The 21,005-nt window shown below is 47.3% G+C and overlaps 2 protein-coding genes and 2 non-coding genes across 4 annotated transcripts; 1 reads left to right on the forward strand and 3 right to left on the reverse strand.

Moving 5' to 3' along the window:
• Nucleotides 1-499: 499 nt before the first annotated feature.
• RPL12 (ribosomal protein L12) lies at nt 500-3,647 on the reverse strand. Its single transcript, XM_085320054.1, has 7 exons — nt 3,522-3,647; nt 3,366-3,439; nt 2,999-3,097; nt 2,187-2,268; nt 1,629-1,710; nt 688-805; nt 500-599 (listed from the first exon to the last, which is right to left on the reverse strand). Exons 1-7 carry the CDS (start codon nt 3,556-3,558, stop codon nt 594-596), a joined length of 498 nt encoding a protein of 165 aa, XP_085176180.1. The 5' UTR covers nt 3,559-3,647; the 3' UTR covers nt 500-593.
• Nucleotides 1,861-1,992, reverse strand: LOC146587173 (small nucleolar RNA SNORA65). The gene has a single exon (XR_014897727.1). It is a non-coding gene; the product is annotated as a small nucleolar RNA SNORA65 (small nucleolar RNA).
• Nucleotides 2,438-2,566, reverse strand: LOC146587174 (small nucleolar RNA SNORA65). The gene has a single exon (XR_014897726.1). It is a non-coding gene; the product is annotated as a small nucleolar RNA SNORA65 (small nucleolar RNA).
• Nucleotides 3,648-7,847: 4,200 nt separating the features above from the next.
• LRSAM1 (leucine rich repeat and sterile alpha motif containing 1) lies at nt 7,848-20,727 on the forward strand. Its single transcript, XM_085320078.1, is given in 17 exon segments — nt 7,848-7,920; nt 8,810-8,865; nt 10,485-10,529; nt 11,011-11,094; nt 11,433-11,458; nt 11,992-12,116; nt 13,590-13,682; nt 14,402-14,710; nt 15,938-16,034; nt 17,620-17,708; nt 18,474-18,554; nt 18,770-18,869; nt 19,492-19,517; nt 19,871-20,021; nt 20,023-20,086; nt 20,377-20,430; nt 20,432-20,727. Coding segments are annotated over 17 exon segments (1,767 nt in total). The 3' UTR covers nt 20,726-20,727.
• The last annotated feature ends 278 nt before the right edge of the window (nt 20,728-21,005 follow it).

Below are 21,005 nucleotides of genomic sequence, written 5' to 3' on the forward strand. Positions count from 1 at the left end.
TGGAGGCAGACAGCCTCCATACTTGATTTTCCAACCTCAGCAACATCACTTCTCAACAGCTGGGAGACAGAAGCAGTGTGAATCGCTGTGTTCTGGCTGTCCAACATCAGGGGGAGATGCACCTGTCAGCACAGCGCTTACTGTAATGCAGGCTAATTCTTGCTGCTGTCAGAGCTGCACATTTAGCACTGGCCAAGAACAGAGCTGACAAAAGACTTGCACAGGACACAAGTTAGTGATGTTTGCTCTCTACACTGTGTGTGTGAGAGAGTCCTGGCTAGAGGCAACTTCGCTTCTGACTCCTGCAACACTTCTGTAAGTTCAATTTTGCTGTAACGAAACAATCTCCAAGCAGCAAATTAGCAAATGGGAAATACATGCAACTTAGCTTTCAGCTTTAGAACTCCTATCACCTTTGGACAGCTGCACAGGGCAGAGGAACTCTAGACAGAGCCCACTGTTCATGCAGCATSAGACAAGGACAAATTAAGCCAGCCACTTTAGTCACAGACAACTAGGTGTTTTATTAAGTAGTTAAGCTGTTACAAAAAAACCTTAGTGAACCTTCATATGGCAACTTCTTTTCCACAGTCTTAGCTCTGTTGAAAGAAGCAAATAGAGCTCATTAGTAGAGAACCCTTTACTGATGTCCAAACAAAGCAATTTCAGCCAGAGATGGATACTTACAGCTGGGCACTCAATTGCACCGTTGTTGATGTCATCAATGATATCATGTGGGTGCCTACCATCAATGCTACAGCCGACAGACTGCGCTGTTCCAAGAATCTCCTTAATTGTCCCTGCAGTGGGAAGACAGCTTGTCAGTGCCTCACAAATGTGTTTTTACCACAGAAACACTGATACTTTCAAGTACCACAGAGGTATTGCAGTTGTAGCACTTGGATCTTTCTGCTCACAGCAGTTTCTCTATTCTGCCTAGAGACCATTTGATGGACCTCCTGRGACATGGAAAGTGCCTTTAAGACCCCTCACCTCACATTCAGGTTTTACTTTCAGATTGTAAAATTGTACTTTTACACCCTTGCAGCTCAGATCTCCTCAAACTCAGGAACAAGTAGGGAACTTGACTGCTAACACTCCTTCAGTCATCCCTTATTCCTTYTCTTTAAGGTGTGCATGCTATAGCCACAGTGCTCACAAGTGGACAGCAGTTTTTAAACCACATCTAGAGCATCACTTTCCAAAGAACACACCAGGGAAAAAAACAGAACAAACAAAAAAAAACCCTCTTCTGTCACAACTAAGTTAATTAGCGCCCAGGTGGATGCTGCCTATTACCCAGCCTCATATGTGAAGTAGGTACTGTGGCCAGGTCAGGAATGCCGAGTTAAGTCCTGCCTTGTTTCTTTTTGCCATTCTGTACCACCACAGAAGACAGGGGCTGGCTGCTCACTGCCAGAACAAGATGGTCCACATGGTGCTAGAGCCAACACCTCAGTGTCTGAGCAGACAAGCTGCAYGAGGAGCTTCACCACCACCATGTGGTTATGAGGGACCCTCTCCTCCCCACCCAAAAACCCTCACACATACACAAACCAGAATCAGCTCAAACATTCAGATCGAGCTGAGGGCTCAGTATAATTTCATAACAGCAGTACTTGCCTGAGAGCTCTCGAGCCAGGGACCTGTGTCTCATCTGTCGTGCAATGTTCACTATTTCATCAAAGCTGACACTGCCACTGTGCTTAACTGTGTGGAGAAAAGCCATGGCACCAGTAAGTTCACTTAAGCACAGGGCACGTTAAGTTCCCCATGCTTCATTAGAGAGCACCCACTCCYAGCACTTAAAGCATATGGAGACTGCAGAAGCTACAGTTATAGCAGGATYGCCATCAGCACTTGTGTTCCCAAACTTCGGCACAAAGCTACYCACCACAAGAGGAGTAACTCTGTTTCCTAAGTTGACATTTTCTCTCAGCTCACCTCTGAATTGTACTAGCCACTGCATTACAAGACAGGTACAGCAGCAGGTGGCTAGTCTACTCAATCTTTAAACAAGAGATTCAACTTTGCTGATGTACATGTTGTTTGCACACCGACCTTTAAGGGATTCCTGTTGCCCAAGACCCAGCCCCATGGCATTTGCATGTCAGTTTATGCTGAGCCAGGTAAACCCATCTTAACTCCTAAATAGTATTTGGAACCACAGCCAGGTAACAACTTACTGTTTTTCTGCTTCTTCCTATCACGGGGAGGCTCCTTCAGCGCTTTGATAATCAGAGCAGAGGCAGAAGGAACAACCTCAATCTAAATAAAGAGAGATGCATTTTTTCCCCCTTCTAAGCAGGATTAGATAGTGAACCAGCATATTTAACAACCTAGCAGTTAGCTCCTAGRGAGCCACTCACCAGAGAACTGTAATCTCAGTTAGCTCATTGAATACATTACGATCACAGAAAGAGGTCCACGTACAAGAACTTGTTCCCAGCCTTTCGGCACAGGTCTCTTCACAAACAGAAGAGGACTGCTTCCTGAACTGGGGGTTCCTCTTAGCTCACCACTGGAATATACCAGCCACTGAATACAAGACAGGTATAGTGGCAGGTGGCTACAGGATTAGTTAAGGCAGTTTTCTGTGATTTTTACATTGCTTGACATGGTGTTTTCCTGGTCAAGTGCTTTGTAAAACAAAATCTACAACAGAATAAAAAATTAGCTTCTTCACATGAGCAGATCTCTGCCCATCACTCATTCAGCTGGGAACCTTCAGCCTGACATGCCCCAAGCTTTATACACATATGCAACTACTACTGATTCAGGTCAGAGGTGCTCAGAAAGATCAAACAATTATTTTYTGCCTTAAGGTCTTTTCTGAAAGACCCCCACACAGCAAACTGCGTGGAACTCATTTTATCCACCTCGGAAGGATGAAGGGCTGAGTCGACCCTGCCGGGATTTAGGCTTGTGGTTCTCGCAAGCGCAGGTACTTCAAGCTTGATGCTTGCACCACTAAGCCATCCCTTTTGGCATCAAGTACCTGAGCTTGCCTGTTCTGGATGGTAAGCTTCACCGTGATCCTCAGCCCCTTCCAGTCACCCGTGGCCTTGGCAATGTCATCACCGACCTTTTTGGGAGACTAAAACCAAACATATTAAGTCACGCACACATGCAAACAAAAAAATTACTTGGACCGAAGGAAGCGTAAGAATTCCCACTGGGGCTCGTACGCTGGATTTGGCCTTAACAACATGATTTTTCTTTTGCGCCGTCTGGAAACGCGGAAAGCCGCCGGGTTCCCCGCGGCGCGCCAGAGGCAGGGGCGGCAGGGAGCCGGCCAGGCCGCGCGGAGCCCGCCCGAGAGCAGCTCCAACCCCCGCCCCCCCCGCCGCCACCGCGGTACCTACCAGACCCAGCGGGCCGATCTTGGGGGCCAGGGCGGAGGTGGCGCCGACCTCGCCGCCGGTGCAGCGCAGGTACACTGCGGGCACAAACGGGCGCCGTCAGCCGTCAGCCGCGCCGCCAGCCTCCCCCCGCCCGCCCCGCCGCCGCCCCGCACCTACCAACTTTGATCTCGTTGGGGTCGAACTTGGGCGGCATGGCGGCGGCGGGGGGCGCGGATGGCGGCGGATGCGGGCGGCGGCGGCCTCGCGGCGCTGCGGCGGCTGGCGGAAAGGCGGCTGCTCCCCCGCGGGAGGCGGATATAGCGGCCGAGATCTCGCGAGGCGGCGGCGCGCGGGCCACGCCTCCGCCGCCATATCGGGCGCGGGCGGCGCCATGTCGGGTGTGGGCAAGGCGGTTGGGGTGGGCCGCCGGCCTCGCCGCCCGGGCGGGGGGGGGCGCACGAGCGCTGTGAGACGCCGGGCGCGAGTCTATGGTTGGGGCGTGAGGCGCTCTGGCCTCTTCTCGTTRGTCCCGGTGGCGTGGGGGGAGTCACGTGAGCCTCGCTGCGCGGCCGCGCTAGCCACGGCAGTGGAGGCGCGGGCCGCGCGCGGGCGCCTCCGCGTCGGGAGCGAGCAGGGCCGCGCGAGTGCGGCTGCGGCACCCCGGAGCGAAAGTGGGGCCTGGGGAGGGGCTGGTGTCCGAAGCTGCGCGTGTATTTATCGGGGAAAAGGTGGTGGTGGTGCTCGGTGCTGCCGCTTTCCGCGGCTCTCGGGGCCGGTGGCGGCGGCGCTCCGGCCCTCAAGCGCGGAACCGCGCGGTTGGGGTGATGATGAAGGAGGTCCAGGAGAGCGCTGGGGGGATGTTTGGGAGAACTGCCAGGGGGACACGGGAGGGAATTCCTAAGAGCAGAAATAGAGAATAGTGAAAATAAGGGAAAGAACCGAGAGGCAGAGAAAGAGCTTACATCCAGAGTGGTGAAAAGGGGTTGGCTCTGACTCGGGAACTGCCGGGAGAGGGCCTGGGCGGGACCGGGCAGAGCCTGGACGTTGCGGGGAGGTGCTGCTCCCTCCTGCTCCATCTTGTGACACCGCACACGCGTAAAGACCAAATGTGCCGCAGAAGAGTAACTTACAAAGCTGTAGYTTGCCTTCCATGTCCCTGGTTATTTTTGCGCTGCATGTTGGGCTACAGAGATTGCTGCCAGCACTGAGGCTACTGTCTATAAGCTTCCTCTTGGTGCGCAAGAGCTGCTACCTGGGAGACGTTTGGTAACAGCTCTGTCCTTCCCAAGCAGGGAGCATCTCTGCAGCAGTCGCACTCAGACCTCAGACACGCTTCCTGCTTCAGCAAGCATGTTTTTGCAGAGAAGATAAAATCTTTTTTCAGGTCTTCATCTTGTGTGATAGTGTCATGCCATATTTGTAATATACAGAGTATTTTAAAAATTGGGGCTTGGTTTGGGTCCTTGGGATGCTGGCRTCCTTAGGGACGCAGTATTTACAATTCATGAACACTCATTTACTTCAGAGTGGAAGCTGTCCCAGGCATTACAGATAGGGCTGTAGATGGCTAACATAAAAATTACAGCATATAAAATGTAGTAACACATACGGGTGTGTCCCAGATGCCCGTTCTTCTATTGACCGATGACTCCTGTTTTCACTTTTGGTGATGGACTGCAGAGCCTAAAAGCCAGTCTTTGGAGAGGACAGCTTCTCCATTTGCAAATTTTACATGTCTTCCGAGTGAAGTAAATTTTTAGATTTAAAGCAGTTCAGTCAGTCTCTGATCCTTTTATCTTCTGACCCCTGGTGCTGTTTTTTCCCTGTTCATCTACTGCAGAATGTCACAAGCAGATGCAGTGTGAGCCAGTTCCTGCTTAGTTGTGCTGAGATTTTTCTGTAGGCCTTACTGTGTCCTTCAACCTTCATATCTTTTTGCATTTTCTTGGGTGAAARTTAAATAATGATTTTCCAGTATCCATGTGACTAACAAAAGGCATCCAGGGGTAACAGAGAAAAGTAAGAAGAGATAAGAGGGTGGTATATAAATCCTCCAAAGTTGAGCATGTTCAACAAAGCTGTTGCTCCCTTGCTCCGAGCAACCTTGTTGTCCTTCTGGTTTCTCATCCTTAATTTGATCTGTCTCTGGGCTTATGGCCTTGCTTATGGCTTTTGACTGCATTCCTGGATTTCCTAACTAACTCCTGATGGTGAACTTCCCTTGTACTTAATTTTCTGAATTCTAGGTTTTACCCTATTCTTGCTGTTGCTCTCCTGGCTTGCCCTTTACCTRTGAGCCTGATGACTCTTCATGGTGAGCAGACTCGCTTAGAGTTCTGTGGGTCACAGAGAGCATTTGGGAATTTCAGTAGTCTGAACTTCTTGAAAAGACAGAAAAGTGGAATGACTGGGAAAGAATCATGAAACTGTTAGAACTTGATTCTAACGTGCAGAATAAATCTGTTTCTTAGCCCCTTCTGCTGTGTCTCTTAGCTTATTCCAGTGGAGTGGTTGCAGTGTATCATATATGGTAGCAGAATGGTAAAACACAGGAGATCTTTACCTCCTCCTGTTTGGAGTGAAATGAAAGTTAGTTGCTTGGAGACATTTACCCAAAGTTATACCTCACTTTTACACTAGAGATTTATCTACACAAAGCCCTGTTTATTTTTCAGCATGGATCTCTGTATACAAAGAATAGCTGTGACAGTTCCTGGTGGCTACATGCTTGTCTGTATAGTTTGAGACCTATTTGTAGATCTTTAACACTGAATTGGCAAAAAAACCTTCTTTTTTGGTTGATTCACAATGACACAGGAGCTTTGCTGAGCAGTAAGTTAACTGCATTATATAGCTGTGCMATTTACCAGTGAACAGTATTGAGTCTTTTGTATTGTTTTTGAAATTACATGGTAAAATGATGTTAAAAAAAAGTCATTGCAAAATGAAACTTCCARTGAAAACTTCATAGAGTCCTGGTAATATATCTCAATTTGGGCTTTTGGCAGCTGTAGTTCTCCACCTGGGTCCACGAGCTTTGCTGTGCAGTGCTGGTCGTGGCTCCTTGGGTTCCTCATGTACTCCAGGCTCCTAGTCCAGCCATTTCAGTTGTCTCCATTTTGGGCATACTGTCACAGTTCTGCCCTTGTATCTCCCCTCTCTCTTCTCTATCCTACCTCAGCTCTTACTGCCAAGCCAGATTCAGTCACATCTGCATCAGCTGTTTTTGTGGACCCTTGTTTACCCCCAGCAATCCCAAACCTGACTTGTTCCATGCTGCTGGTTTTTGCCCACATCTCTCATGCAGTCTCAGGCTAGCCACACTTCCTACTTGATCTTATTGCTTAGCTGGTCCCAGTCCCTTTTTCTCAGCATCCCAACAGGTTTTCATCTCATTACCAGCTGGTCTCCCCATTTCTTGTCCAGTGTCAGTTTTCTGCCTTTCCCCCTGTATCCACTGACTCCCTCTTTCTCCCCTACTGGTCCAAAGTCCTCTTCCAAAATTGAATCTGGTTTCTGTAGCCCCATCACCCACCTCCAGTCCTGATTTCACAAGGCATTTTACATCAATCCACTCTTTTCTCTCTCTGGTTCAGCTTCTCTTCCCTTTACATGAGAATCAGCTGCCTGCTCTGGAGTCTGTCCAGTTGAGTTAACAGAAAAATATTTCCCAGCTCTCAATCCCATAGTGACCCAGAATAACCATTTCAGGGAAGAAACTGCCCCGTAATCACGGGATGGAGTATAGCCTGGTCACATGGATGCCTCAAAAGGGCAGTAGGTGCTTGGTTAGAAGCTGGAAACACCCAGCCYGGATGAAGATTGTATGTGCCCAGGATGGCAGGTAGCTCAGCCCTGCATGTGGCTAGGACAGCAGCAATCAGCTCTGGTTTGTCGTCAGAGTTTTTATGTATTATTTAGATAATTCTGGCTTTGCAGGCGCTTATTAAACTATTGGGAATTGATTCAGCTTTATAAGCCTATAAAAATCTGGTTTTAAGCTATTAGACACTTTACTGGATATTTTACAATTGCTTGTTGCTGGGCCAGAACTGTCTTTAAATGGCTTGTCTTTATCTCTGGTGCACGATCTCTTGATGCAGTTGCAGCTTTTTTTAGTTCCTGTTCTAGAGTGGACCCTCCCTTCCGCAGGTCACCTGCTAGCCTTGCTCTGGATGTGTTCCAGCTTAACTTAATCCATCTTGCACAGGGATGACCAAGACAATCTACACGTCCCAGAGATASAGCAAGGCTTTTGCTACCTGCATTAACACTTCCACTGTGGAGGTGTGCTGGGATCTGCCTGTTTGATCATGCCAAGGAAAGGCCTAAACAAAGACAATTGATGAGATGCTGATTCCCCCCCCCCCCCTTTTTTTTTTAATTTATTAGAGCACACTTCTGTAGTCCAGTCTCCTCAGAGAACACATACTTCAGGAGCCCTCTGCCTGATTTATGGTTATCATCTGTGACATTGAGATGGGGCTATAGTAAAGACTTAGGATGCTGCTTTTCTTCTGTAAAAAGAAACCCAGTGATGATGCTCGAAAGCAMCTTGCATGTCAAATACGCCTGAGTAAGGAAAGCCAAGGTCTTTCCTGTTCTCATTACCTAGTCCTGGATGCCAGGTTAATCGCCTGGAGTTGTCATGGTTAGGCACCACCTCCTATGGGGCTGGAAAGGGAYAGCTTAATCTGTCTGTTCTAGAATTAGCTCTGTATTGCATATGCTCAGTTCATGATCAGGATTTCCAGTTCCGAAAACTCAGTGGAGACAGTAACACCAGCAGGCTTTATTGCTTTACAAAGCATCGTTTCTTTAAAAGCTAATTCTAGGGACACAGTGCTGCTCACAGTGAGACTTGTCYGGTTTCACTGCTGTTAGGGCTGGCAGCCACTTTCGGCTGTCGCTGATTTGAACATGGAAAAATGCTTTTTCCCAGAAGGATGAGTGTTTGCTCCTTTTTAACACAGAAGAGTTGGTTCTGCAGTTCTAATGGAAGCAAAAAAGCAACAGTAGTTGTTTTTGTTTCTATGTACAGTTCTGAACACAGAAGAAGGTAGATCTGCCTGGTGGGATGTGCCAGTCATACATGCAGGTTCTTCACAGGCTAGACTGGTGCTGCTGTTGCTCATAGAAATGCCTCTCAGGTGCCTGAGAACCCATCATTCCCTTTCATTTGCTTTTTATTAAAATTGCAAAGTTAAGAGGTGCTTTGGCTCTTCATGCAGATTCATCTATAGCACCAAAAGGGGTTTTGTTGCTGAGTTTGGTTTCCTGGTTTGCTTTGCTTGCAGCGATCATAGCAGCCCCCTTTGCACCTGGTATTTTTACCTAGTTACATGGCTGCAGCAGAAAGCTGTAATTATATTTTCTAGAGAAGGCACAATTGGGTCACTATGCAGCAAGAGGCCATTTGTTTCCACATGTTCTAATGATCTTGGTGCATATCTTCTCTCCCCAAGCTAAAGAAGATRGTGCTGTTGACAGTCTTGACGTATCGAAATGGGAACTTTCGCAAGCATGGTTTTTGCGACTTGCAATATTAGTTCACAGGTCTGATTTCTCTTCTACTGCTTATCGAAGATTAGCTTTCGTATCATGTCTATAGGCCTTGAAACAGAAATGGCCGTATTGCTGGCTGAGCCATTTCAATGTCTGTTGAACCCTGGCTTTCAGGATAGGGCTTCTTCCCTTTTTTGTATGAGATCGCCCGCCCTACCTGCTGGTTCCACAGTCTTTCCATATTGGGAATCCTTTTTTGTTGAACAAGATGGGTAGGCAGAATGGTCTCCACCAATACCAAGGTACCAAGGGTATGACCCTTATTCGTAATTCCCTAAGGGAATTTAGTTGCAAAAGGCTAACTGTTTGTAACCTTAGAGCTACAAAGTCTGCCACCTGCACTTACTTTTCTGTACGAGTGAAAATCTCTGGTTCCAGGCTGCCAGTTAAAGAAATTTCACTTCCAGTTTGGCTTCTTTTATGACAGCCAACTAAATTAGAAACAAGCCAGCTGCTGGAGTGTGAGTAGTTAGTGCCAAATTGCCAGGCCTTCAGAGCAGACACAGCTTTGCATTCTGGCAGCCACTCAATCCTGCTAAGCATAGGCCCATTTCTGTCTCACTTTCAGCTTTTATTTATTGCCCTGTGTTTCTAAAATGTTTGTACCTGTGTAACCTTTTGTCAGAGGAAGCCTTTGCCAAACAAGCTAGTGAATGCTGCGCTGATCTCTCTTGAGAGGTTTGGAAGCATCCTGGAAAGGATAGCTGCCTACTGTGCAACTTTGCTGAGCCTTTGAGATGCTTTGTTCCAAGATCAGATGCCAACAGCATCTTGTGTGTAGGTTTGTGATCTGGGTGGGACAGTCTGTGAGCGGGTCTGGGTAAAAGGGTGGCAGACTGATGATGCATCATGAACCGGCTCCATTCATAGCTGCAGCTGGTCTGAGATCCCCAGCTGCTCCTTTTGGCTTGGTATCACCAAACTCCTTGCCTCACTGTTTCATTTTAGCCTTTGTAGTTTCAATAAATTAAGTGAGCTATCAGTTTGGCCTTAAAATTAACTCTGAAGCTAGAGGCAAGACAACAGTTTGGCCAATGCCAGTTCCATGCTGCAGAGTAGGTCACAGCACCCAGAGTCCTGGCTGGCATGGGCTGAATTTGTTGGACTAGCTCTTCACTGATTCCCTCTCTGCTGCAAAGGCCAGCACATATGAAGACTCTCAGTCCTAYCTGTTGCTTCCCTTTCTCATTTAGTCTTCTGTGGTGTTTAACTGAGGTTAGAAACCCATAGAATACATTTGTATGATGACTAACTGAAAATGAGCATGTGCTCTTGAGTCATCTTCACAGAGAGTATTAAATCACGTAAGAGCTGCACTTCTGCCTAACCCTCACGGTCTGTTTGGTGCTGTGCACAACACTGTCATGTTGTGTAGAGCCTTTGTAAGCTGTTTTAAATGGAAGCTAGCCAGGAAGTACTGGCATCCTGGACCAAAACCAGTGGCCCGTAGTTCTAAGCATCGTTGGAGTTTTCACTGAAGTTCATTGTTCAGACTTTACAGGTAGATAYGGATAGTATTTAGAAGGATAGCAGTATATTAAGAAATCTGATAGGACTGTTTTTAATTGTTTTCAGATTCCTTACGGGGCCTTTGCAATTTATAAAGTCTTGCAAAAAYAGGTAATGTTATTAGCACTATCAGAAATTGTCAAATAATTCTATTATTATGTTTATTATTGTTATATTCAGAATGCCTGTATATGGGTATTCATATGGTGTCTCAGAAGAAGTTTACTGTCTCCCTTAAGACAAATTTGGCCACTTGTACAATACTACACAGAGAGCAGTTTTGGTAGAACTAATCCTTTCTGAGTGCATTAGAGCTAACTTCTGTTGTGGAAGATGAGATAATTCTTTCTATCTTAGCCTACCTAATCATGTTATTATTTCTCATGAAAGTACTTTGCCACCAGTTTAGATCTCATGTTGAATGTTTGACCCTCTATGAAAATCCATTTACTATTTTAGTACTTTATACGATACTGAAGAAGATACTAACCTCTAGTGCATCCCACCCCCAAAATTCAATCTCAACAAATGTGCTTGTTCTCAACTGCAAAGTGTCTTGTGTTCGCGTTGCAATGGGATTTTTCCTCCTCAGGTGCTGATTATTCATACAAATGGTTGTACATCTCTAGTTCTAAAGTCCTGCAACCTCCTGAATCTCATAACCGTGAAGATAATYGTGACTTTTAACAGTTAACTTGCAGCCCCTTTCCCTTGCTTTCTAACTGTATTAAAAGACCTGAGCTCAAATAAATCCCTTCYGTCTGACTAACTGTCATCAAGGATCAGTACCAAAATGTGAAATCTTCCTTTCCTGGGTCTGCAGATCAACCACCTCTCAAGTAGATAGATAGCAGTTACTAAGTAGTTTATATGAAATCATAATCAGTTCTAGGACTCATTTATCATCTTCACAATCCCACACTTCCCTCCTCAACAGCCTCTCTCGGTTGTGGTCAGCCTCAGCAGAAAGTCCAAGGGTTGAGTGTGTTGTGGGGTGGACCCCTCTCTCTCCAGGCTAGAGTCCTCTATCTACTTCAGTGGTGGGTCATTTGCATCTGAACCAAGCTGGTGGCAGGGGGCCAGTGTGTGACAGAGCTGTAATCTCCAGAGATGTTGAGGGCTTTCAGCACCACCACCATCAGGCTGTTTTTCCACAAGAAGCAGAGTCACTTCAGCAGCTCACTGTCCGGTCACTCTCCTGTCTCTGATACTTACACTGAAGGGAAGATGACTTCATGTTACGAAGMTTCTCCTGATAAAGAGCACAGATCAAATCTCTAACAGTGACCTTAACTGAGAAGATCARTTCTGCATGTGGGACCACTGCTGAGGTGGCACATGAGGGCTGGGCATGTWCAAGTGTACAAGTGTATCTAGGTCCCCATTTGCTGTGGTTGGCAATGGCACATGGCAGTCTTCGGAGTCATCATGTGCCCCATGACAACGTCATCCCTGTACCAGATTACAGAAAATGACACTCCTATGAGCAGATTTCGGTCTTCTGGCAGATGAGCTTTCGGGGGTCCTGCTTTGAATATGGTACCTAGGACTAAATGGCTTCCCTTTCTCTAAGCAACAAGCTGAAGGAGCTGTCTCCTACTGTGAGTGGCTTGTGGCGTTTGCAAGCCCTGAATGTCAGTGAGAACATGTTGCAAGAACTGCCACAGGCACTGGCTCACACCCGCTTGCTGGAGGTATGCACCCAGCCGGCGGTGTCTGTGTCTCCCCTTCGAAGGCTGTGTGTTCCATTGTAGGCTGGTTCCCTTCCTTGTTGATCAATATGATCCTAAATTTAGCACAGAAGGGGAATTGTGAGGGCTTGGGGACCACTCGCTCTGAGGATTTGTAACTAGGCTGTGTGTGGTCCCTGGTGTAAAAAATTGGTTTTGCCTGTTCTTCCTGTTTTTGTCTTATAGCAAGTTTCTCTTCTCATCATTTTCTGCCATGGCTTAATCATGACAAAAATCATCCATAGGGAGTAATCCTCCAAGTACTTTTTGCCAAGGCTGCCTCTGAGAGCACAAATTGTGACTGTCAGCCCAGACTGACTCAGTCCTTTCCACCTAGACTGATGGTAAATGAGCAGATTAGATGTTGAGGTTTCTGCTTCAATTGCCACGACTGTACTCTGAGTCATTGCCAGCTTCCTGGCTCCCTGGAGTGCACATTCAAAATGAGACAAGTATCAGGATTTTTATGGATGTGTTACCTTCTGGCTGCCAAACGTGTCAGTACTAAGCTGTGCAAATCTCAGGCAACAGGGCTGACTCARATATCAACATTCAGGATTCAGGATGTGAATAAACGCTGTCATGCCTTGAACACGTAACATCAGGCTTCACTTGTAGGCAGTCTTTGGGACTAGGGACTTTTGCAGTTGCTCCCGTGTGCTCAATAGACGTGGTCTCCTTTTGGGGACTTCCTGCTAACTGCCTCCCTACAGGAGACAACATTAGGTCCTTTTGGTAGTCACAGTAGGGCAAAAGAGAAGGTGGTCCTTCCAGTGCTCCTARCTGGTATCGCTCTTTTCTCCATGCCCTTGCACGCATCATGCTTAAGAGATCCAGTACGCAGAAATTTAGAAGAAAACTCCTGTAATTGAGAATTTTCATACCCTTTGTGCATAAACATGAGGTAGATATCTCTGCAGGGTGGGGTTGTTCCACCGAAGGACCAGCACAGAAGTTCCCAAATAAGGGCCRTTGGAATCACCACACCTCTGAAAGGTGTCAGACACTCAGCAGAAATTTCATACAACCTCGTATTTATGTCAGTATTTAAGATCACATACAGTTGTCACTCTGTAAGTGAAATTTTGAGGAGCTGCAAGACTAAGTGGTCCTGCTACCAGCAGAAAAGATGATCTAGCAGAATTCTCTTCCCTTGTTATGACTTTAGGAATTCAACTAGATACAGATGACTTACATGATAAGATGACTTATGTAAATAATGACATTTAATGGCAGATGACTTAAATAACACACTGTTCCGCTTTCTTTGTGAAGTCTTAAAGCCTTTGCAGAGGAAAACACTAGCACTGAGATATTCTGTAATTTAGTTTTTATGCGGTRTAAGTTAAATGTTGCAGTTCATTTTCCTGGGCCCTCAGCCTTGAACCAGCTGGGCTCTGGGCTGCCAGAATAACCTGAAGCTTTCTGTGTTCTGTTTCAGAAATGCTGACCCTAGGTGCTTCTTCCAAGACCTACCCATCACCTGACATTTGCAGTGCAGGTACAGAGTCCAYTCAGCAGTTCCTCTGTAAAGGTAAGCAAGAAAAGTCTGGCTGACAAAAAGACGGATTCAGTAATCACTTCAGGTCCCTTCTACCCTCATTTTCTGTGAGGAAGGGCTTGGGGCCTATTGACTGATATGTTACTAAAAGGAAAGTGAAACTTGGTTGAAAACTCAGAGGACAAAGATAATGTGCTGTGAGTTTATTAACACTGTGTTTAATATAGACAGGAAGGTCTGGAGAGACTTTATGCAGGAGAAGTGCCATGTCAGACATTGCACTAATCCCTGTAATAACAGTCAGAGCTTGTTTTAATACATGCACAAAACTCCTTTACAGCCCCACTGGACTAACCTGCCTGTATCGGTGCAAAGGGAGCGTTTCTCCCTGAGCAGGTTAGCACAGGTCAGCGCAGGTCTAAAAGTGCTCCGGCTGCTTCTGGAGGGGATCCTGCCAYGCGATTGTCTGCAAAAGCGGGAATAGCCCTCATGGCTTCTGTGCTTCCCTTCTCCACCGCCTCCTCCGAGCCGTGCTTTGATCATCTTCCTGGTGGGAATGGGGTGGCACTATCTCCTCCCACAGCTTCTCCTTGCTAGGTCTGCCTGAGCGCAGAGAACTGTTTCAGGCACTCATCCACGCTTGGGGAGAGGGAGCGCGGTTAGAAGCAGTCTCACACACAGACCAGCCCTCAATCATGCTGCCACAGAGGTCCTTAAGCATCAAATGTCTTGTTTTGTCTGATTTCTTCCAGGATGTGGAATACCATACCACTCTCCCTTGAGGTATGTGCTCCTCATGCTGGAGAGTGATGGAGGAGAAACATCATTGGATGGGGCAGACAGAACAGTGCATACGTACGGGGAGGAGGAGAGTGAGTGGCAGGTGAGGCTCTGCTGCGTAAGAAGTTGTGTGAAAGGGCTTTGCATCTGTGCCTCAGATCCATCAGTGGAGCTCACAGCCCGTGGCACATCATCCCTCATGGCCTGGCACTCTATGAAATATGTCATTTGGGATTGGGAGAGCACCAATGCCAGAACCAGGCATAGCACTGTGGTTATGGGTGGGTCATCTCTTCCCCAGACAGTTGGAAACAGTGTTATCACTTCCAGACCCAGGAAGGCAAGCYGCGAAGAGAGCTCTCAATCCTTAGGCGTTTTCATAGCTTGGCAGGACAAAGCCTGGAGCAACCTGATCTGACCTTGAAATTAGTCCTGCTGTGAGCAGGAGGTTGGAGTGGAAACCTCTAGGAACTCTGTCGTAGCTAAGGCTTTCTATGATACTGCATTTTCCTTCTAATATTTTTCTGATCTATGTTAGTTTTAGTCATTGTCTTGAAAACAATGATGCAGCTAAGGGACAGGAGTGACAGTGTGATATGGTGCTGTGCAATACATGTGTGTTTCTAACAATTACTTGAGGGACAGCAAACTATAGAAGAGCCTTGTGATTCTGACCCAGATGTTAATACATTTCCATCCCAACCTGGGAATGGTGAGAAAAGGCTTGCAATTATGCTAAGTTGCTGTTGGGCAACTACAGAGTAATTTTCTCTGCCCCTAAGGAAGCACAAATGGTAGTCACATCAGAGGTGCTCGGTTGTGTACACATTCTTGCTGTCCATTCCTTGGTGCAGTAGGGAGGAGCTTGGTAGGGGACCAGTGCATGTGTACCACAGCTGATCCACTGCCTTCCCCTGCAACTCACTGCTGACTCCACTGGAGAGAAGAGTTAAACTCCCTGGTAAAACTAGAGCATGTCTCACAGGGAGTCTGCAAGATTGAAGAAGATGCTCCATCCTGTGTGCACACAAAGCAAGTTATATATTAGAGGCACCATCACGATCAGGTTCATGAGGCAGGAAGCACAGCAGGAGCTAAATAAGGATGGAGCACGGGAGCCATTTCTGCTCCTTACAATTATGAGTGGATTTGCTGGGGTTAGAAGGGAAATGCTGTGTGTGTTCTCACCTCAAAGGCTGGACGACTCACAGACTCACGGCAGRGAGGGGCAGACCTGCAGCCTGTCTAGGGTCAGTAGGCAGTGACTCAGCTCCTCTGAGAGCCGAAGAGATGCAAGCACGGGCAGGGTGGAATTTGCTCATCTAATTTCCCAATAAATGGCCATGATTCTTGTGGCTGACTGATTTTGCTCTTAAAGAGCTGAAATGGAAAAAGCAAGGACAGGCTGGAAATGAGAGAGCAGGTGCTGTTACTGGCAAGCGCTTGTAGCAATAGTGGTAGATTAGGACCAGCTCCTGATACRGACTGATGGCACTTCTGTCTCCTAGCTGCCATACAGCAAATGCTGGCTGAGCGTTACGAGGATAAGCTCATCCAAGTGACCTTGGAGTCTTGTTGGCAAGATCTCATTAGCCAAAAGTGCTCCAGGAGATCCCTGGGACTGGAGGTACTGTTAAAAAGTCCCTTTCTTTCCAGCAGCCCCAAGCATGATTCCCATGTATACGCTCAGAAAGTCTTGCAGCCGTTGGGGTGGAGTAAGACAGCTCTGTAAGAGACAATACAATTTAAGGAAACTCTCAAACTTGATTAAGTGGACGACTTCCTAACCACAAGAATATGCATGTTAATCACGCTTTGAGTTAACTAACACTTTTTATACTGTTTATTTTACTTCATACATTCTGCTAAATATGGAGGATGAAATTAGACTGCTCTTATTCCGATTTTGTTGGCCAATTTAGTGTCAAGAAGCAGCACAAAACTGCTTTCCTCTTTTCCCAGGGTTGCCTCAAGGATAACGTTTCTCTTTCCATTGGGTTTTTTATACACTTTTTGAGGAGAAGAGAAGAATTACGGCGCAGGGTGGTCCAGATTCTCTTGGGGGTAGTCAGAGTCTTCTACTTGTGCACTCCAGTGTGGCGTTTTGAATAGTTCTGCTGAGCAGGTCAGAGGGCAGGTTGGGGCTCCCTTTTCTTCAGAAGCAARTCTAGTTCCTCTAAGCCAAGAAAAGTGACATCTTCCAGGGCCATTTATACACAGTCGCCTTTTAGAGTAAAACTGCACTTCAGAGCATGATTGACGYATTATCTTGGATCCAATGGAGCTGAGTGGGGACACGCGTGTCCCTCAGAGGCCCGGCAAAATTCCTGTTTTCCGTGTCTACTTTAAAACTAACTTAGAGCTTGTCCCGAGATTGCACCGTACTGTGAAAGCAGGCTGCAGTGCCCATTGCTTGTTTGAGGCGATAGGTCCAGGGCAGAAACCCAGTAATCAGTCACCTCATTTTACACGAACAGTGTGACTTCTGCRAGGCTCATGTCATGCACTTGTATTTCTTAAAATCCAGGCTCTGTTCTAGTGTGTGATAGTTCTTGCAGGACCTGTGAGGAAGCACATCTAAAACTTGGGAAAAAAAAAAACAGAGCTGGAGGAGTTTATCATTTGCAGAGCTATGAGACCTTGAGTCCACTGATACCTGCAAGCTGGGACATGTCACTCCAGGAAACCAATGAGAAAACATCCCCACCAGTAGTGAAACATCAGATGGAATCAGTGTAGTAAAGAAAATGAAAAATTTCAGTCTGGCAGCATCTGGTGACTGCATAAAAGCAACCCTGTCTGCCTATGGCCTCCCAACAGAGGGCAGTGAACAGACACGCTCCTGCCCGCACGTGCAGGGATCCACCTTGTCTGGATCTCCTTCATCAGCACCCCTTTTCCCATACTGACTTGCAGATTCCTCATCTGGGCAGCTTTTGGGGACAGCCGCAGTTTGGACTTGGAGCTGTGCACGTGCAGGCAGCTGTGCTTCTGCTCTGGCTTCATCTGTGATGCAGGTTTGGTTCAGGGCTGGGGAAGGAGGTTTCATAGCTGCCAGCCTTCAGCTGTGCCTTGGGATGCGTGTCATGGCTGTTCAGCAGCAAATTCCTCCATTCCTGGGTTCCCCGTTACGACTTTTTCTCTTGTTGGTGCTAAGATCTCAGACTTCCCTGGCAAATGTATCTTCGTGCAGCCTAGCTGAGATGCATCAGAAGTTCCAACAAATCCTGGCTTGGCAGCAACTGCATCAGAGCAAGGCCATTAGCTGGATCTTGCAGGAGATAAGTGGGGGAACAAGCTGCATGCAGGGCTGACCGAGGGAAAGCAACTGCCCGTGAAAGGCTTGAGTGGCAGCACCAGGGCACTCCACAGAGTGACAGTGGCAGGGCCCAGCTGTRTGCAAAAATTGCTTTATAACCTTGCAGAAATATTTGCTAAGCTTTGAGACTTTCTGGTACTTCAACAAGTTGACTTTGGCCATTGAAAGAAAAATATATTYCATTCTTTAACCACACAGCAAATTTTCATAAAGGACAGCAGCACAAACCATGATTAGCAAAGCTGATCTGATGATTAATACAGAGAATTTTGAGACAGAAGTCTTAGCTTTTTGGCAGCTTGGCTGGGTGACTTGAGACAAGGTGCCAACAGGAAGCATTTTTAAAGCAGCTGCTCCTTTTGAATGCCTCAACTTTGAATCTGAGGCTTCTGTGGCTCAGCTTTCAGAAGCRCCGGGCACCCGTGCCCTATTGCACAGGCCTAATAGTCTGAGTGCTCAGTGCTGCTGAAAATGAGCGATCAGGTCCATATAGAGCATTCCCAATGTGTGTTTGAAGAGCATGACTTTAACGTCTGTGTCTGCCTGTAAAGACAGTTTTATCTTTTGAGACTGTGAGATGTTAGCCATGGTGTAAATGGGGCCTCCATCACACAAATTAAGCACTGTTCAAATGTTTGTACATGAGTCACTGAAGGCGGCAGAGTTGTTAGTCCGGTTATAGCTGCAAGAACAGCCCTCACTAAGCGGGATGTTGTCTGTCCCTTAGAGCGCGATGCAGAAAGCTGCCTTTGAAGCTCTCCAACTAGAAAAAGATCTTATGCACCGGCAGATCAGGAACCAGGTGAGTCAGCACCAAGGGAAAGAGCTCATACCCCGTTTGATGAGCTCCTTCTGAGGAAGTTCAAATTGTTGTGAACAGAGAGTAGGGTTTGAGGGAAATGAAGAGCCCCTTGTACTGTCAAGAGCTCTGTAACAAAGCATTGAGCAGTGTTGCTTAAATTAAATTCTGGTCTCCTACTTCCAGAGAAGGGAGTGTCAATGCAGCTTTTTAGATTCAGAGAACTAGTGGAATTGCCATTGCTTCAATCATCTAAATGTTCATGTGGACAAAGTACTGGAGAATGGTCACTAGGAGAGAGACTTGCATTGGTCCTGGAGGGATGATCTACAATTTCAACTGCTCTTTCCTTCAGGTTGTGTACATAGCAGGGCTGCTGTTTCCACACAAGTCCACTGTATCTCCAACTAGCACGCTGGAACTTTGCCTTGAGTCATATTTTCGTTCCCATTCTTAGCCAGCTTTTCTGAGCTCCATTCTGTAGAAGGTGAAATGCAATAGCAGAGCAGGAAGGAGAAGAATGAAACTGGGCTGGTGGGGAAAGCAGCAGTGGCTGATGCATGGAGGTAAGCATGGACACAGTGCTCACAGTCATTCTTCTCTTGATCTGACATTAGGAGAAAGATCTCAGATCAGGAAGTGGTGGAGAACCTTAAGAGCTTTGACAGCCTCAGGGCACAAATCCCTCTCACAAGCTGACAAGGTGTTTTAGGAAGACATGAGACTGCAGTGCATTTAGCCTGAGCAAGTCTGAGGCTGGTCAGCCCCTTCTCATTCCTGCACATTGAAGGATATGGCTCTAGGGCTGCTGTGGGAGTAGGTAGTGAGCAAATGCTTCAACTTGCTGTCAGTGCGCTGGAGCTGATATCCCATGGTGAAACCACTCACCAGGAGCAGAGGACACTGAGCTTGGGGGGCTTTTTGTCTCTATAACTCCCGGATAGCTCCCCTCGAGTCCCTGAATTCCCAGGTGAGTTCATCTAAATGCAGAAATCTCTTTCAGTTCAGGTTCTGATATACTGCACCAGGGACTTTGTGCTATTAAAATAGCTGCAGGGATGGTCTTAAAGAGACTGATCTGAGCTATGTCCATTTTGCCCATCAGCTTGAGTTTACAAAGCAGGTGCTGTTACAGGCATCAGCTGATAAAATGCTTGTGCTTCATTCTTCCAAAAACACAGCATTATGGGTTGTGTTCATAAAATATCTGGGTCAAAAGCTCCTCCAGCTGCTGGATTTTTGAACTTGGGTGACTTTAGGGAAGTAAAATGCAGGGCTGTCCCTGAGAGCCGGGATGAGCGCGTTGCTTGTCCTTGCTGCCAGTCTTGCGTAGCTATGAGCTGGCCTGCAGCATGTCCCTGCACCCTTTCTCAGGAGCAAAGGCTAGGAACTCGTCTTGTGTTTTACAGGAAAAGAGCTTTGAGAGGCAGCTAGTGAACCTTTTAATCGAGCTGTCAGCTGAGCAGTATGTGCCACTTTGTACACCATCGAGTATGCTTGYGAGTGCTCAGCACCATGACTGCCAGTGACCTTGAAAAGGTATGAGACAGCAGATACACTGCGCAGGGGGACAGTGACTCTGTACCGGGACTGAACCTGTCTTTGAGTATGGCTGTCCTTGTGGCTAGACCCATGGCAGGTCTTGCTGAAAGGAGTGTCAGAACTCCTGTTGTAATATCTGGGTAAGGAGAGATGCTCTGTGCCTTGCCCTACCAGGAGAAGGCTCTCCCAGAGCACTTGCAGGRCGAGCCATCACTTGGCTGTTTCTTTTCTCAGTCCTCTCCTTGCTTTCCCCTCCAAAAGCTAACAGGCATCCTCCTGCACTGCAGATTAGTGTTATGGAGACTGGCCTGCAGTGTATAATCCTCAAACAAGCCCAGGAGAATCCTGACTGTGGCCAAGACAATCTCAGGTACCACCAGTTCTTTTCTATCTGGTCATTGGCATGTTGCACACCAGCCACCAGTCCCCAAGCCTTCAATGGGGAGATCTGGAGGGTCAGATGCCTCCCCCTGTGGAGGAAAGCCCGGTGYATGCGTGGTGTTGGAACAGGGAGTGGCGTTCGGCAGTGTCCAGCACATTCCCGCCATGTCTGTGTCCCCAGGCTGGCCCTGGGCTGTCAGAAATGGCCATGGCTGGTTGCTAGCCCCTCAAACTCCTGAACATATCCTGGCTTGAGACATTGCAGCAGGCAGGGAGGCAGGGCAGGACCCTTACAAGCTTAGGGAAGACCTTGCTGAGTTTYCATGCGTGTCTGTCATCAAATCAGACATATGGGAAACCCTGGGGTGCTCAGTCCAGCCCTGACCCCTCAGGCCCATTTCACGTGTGCTTTCTTTGCACAACACACATGCAAGTGCACAAACAGCGCTGGGCTGTGCCTAAAGGAAGCAATGGAGACCGAGGTGCCTGGCTCCATATCCCGCTCTGTAACACCCCCAGGTAACCCTCGGCTCCT

Source organism: Rhea americana, unplaced genomic scaffold, assembly GCF_003343005.1.
Source record: "Rhea americana isolate MKP2758 unplaced genomic scaffold, rheAme1 scaffold_61, whole genome shotgun sequence".
NCBI classification, from domain to species: domain Eukaryota; kingdom Metazoa; phylum Chordata; class Aves; order Rheiformes; family Rheidae; genus Rhea; species Rhea americana.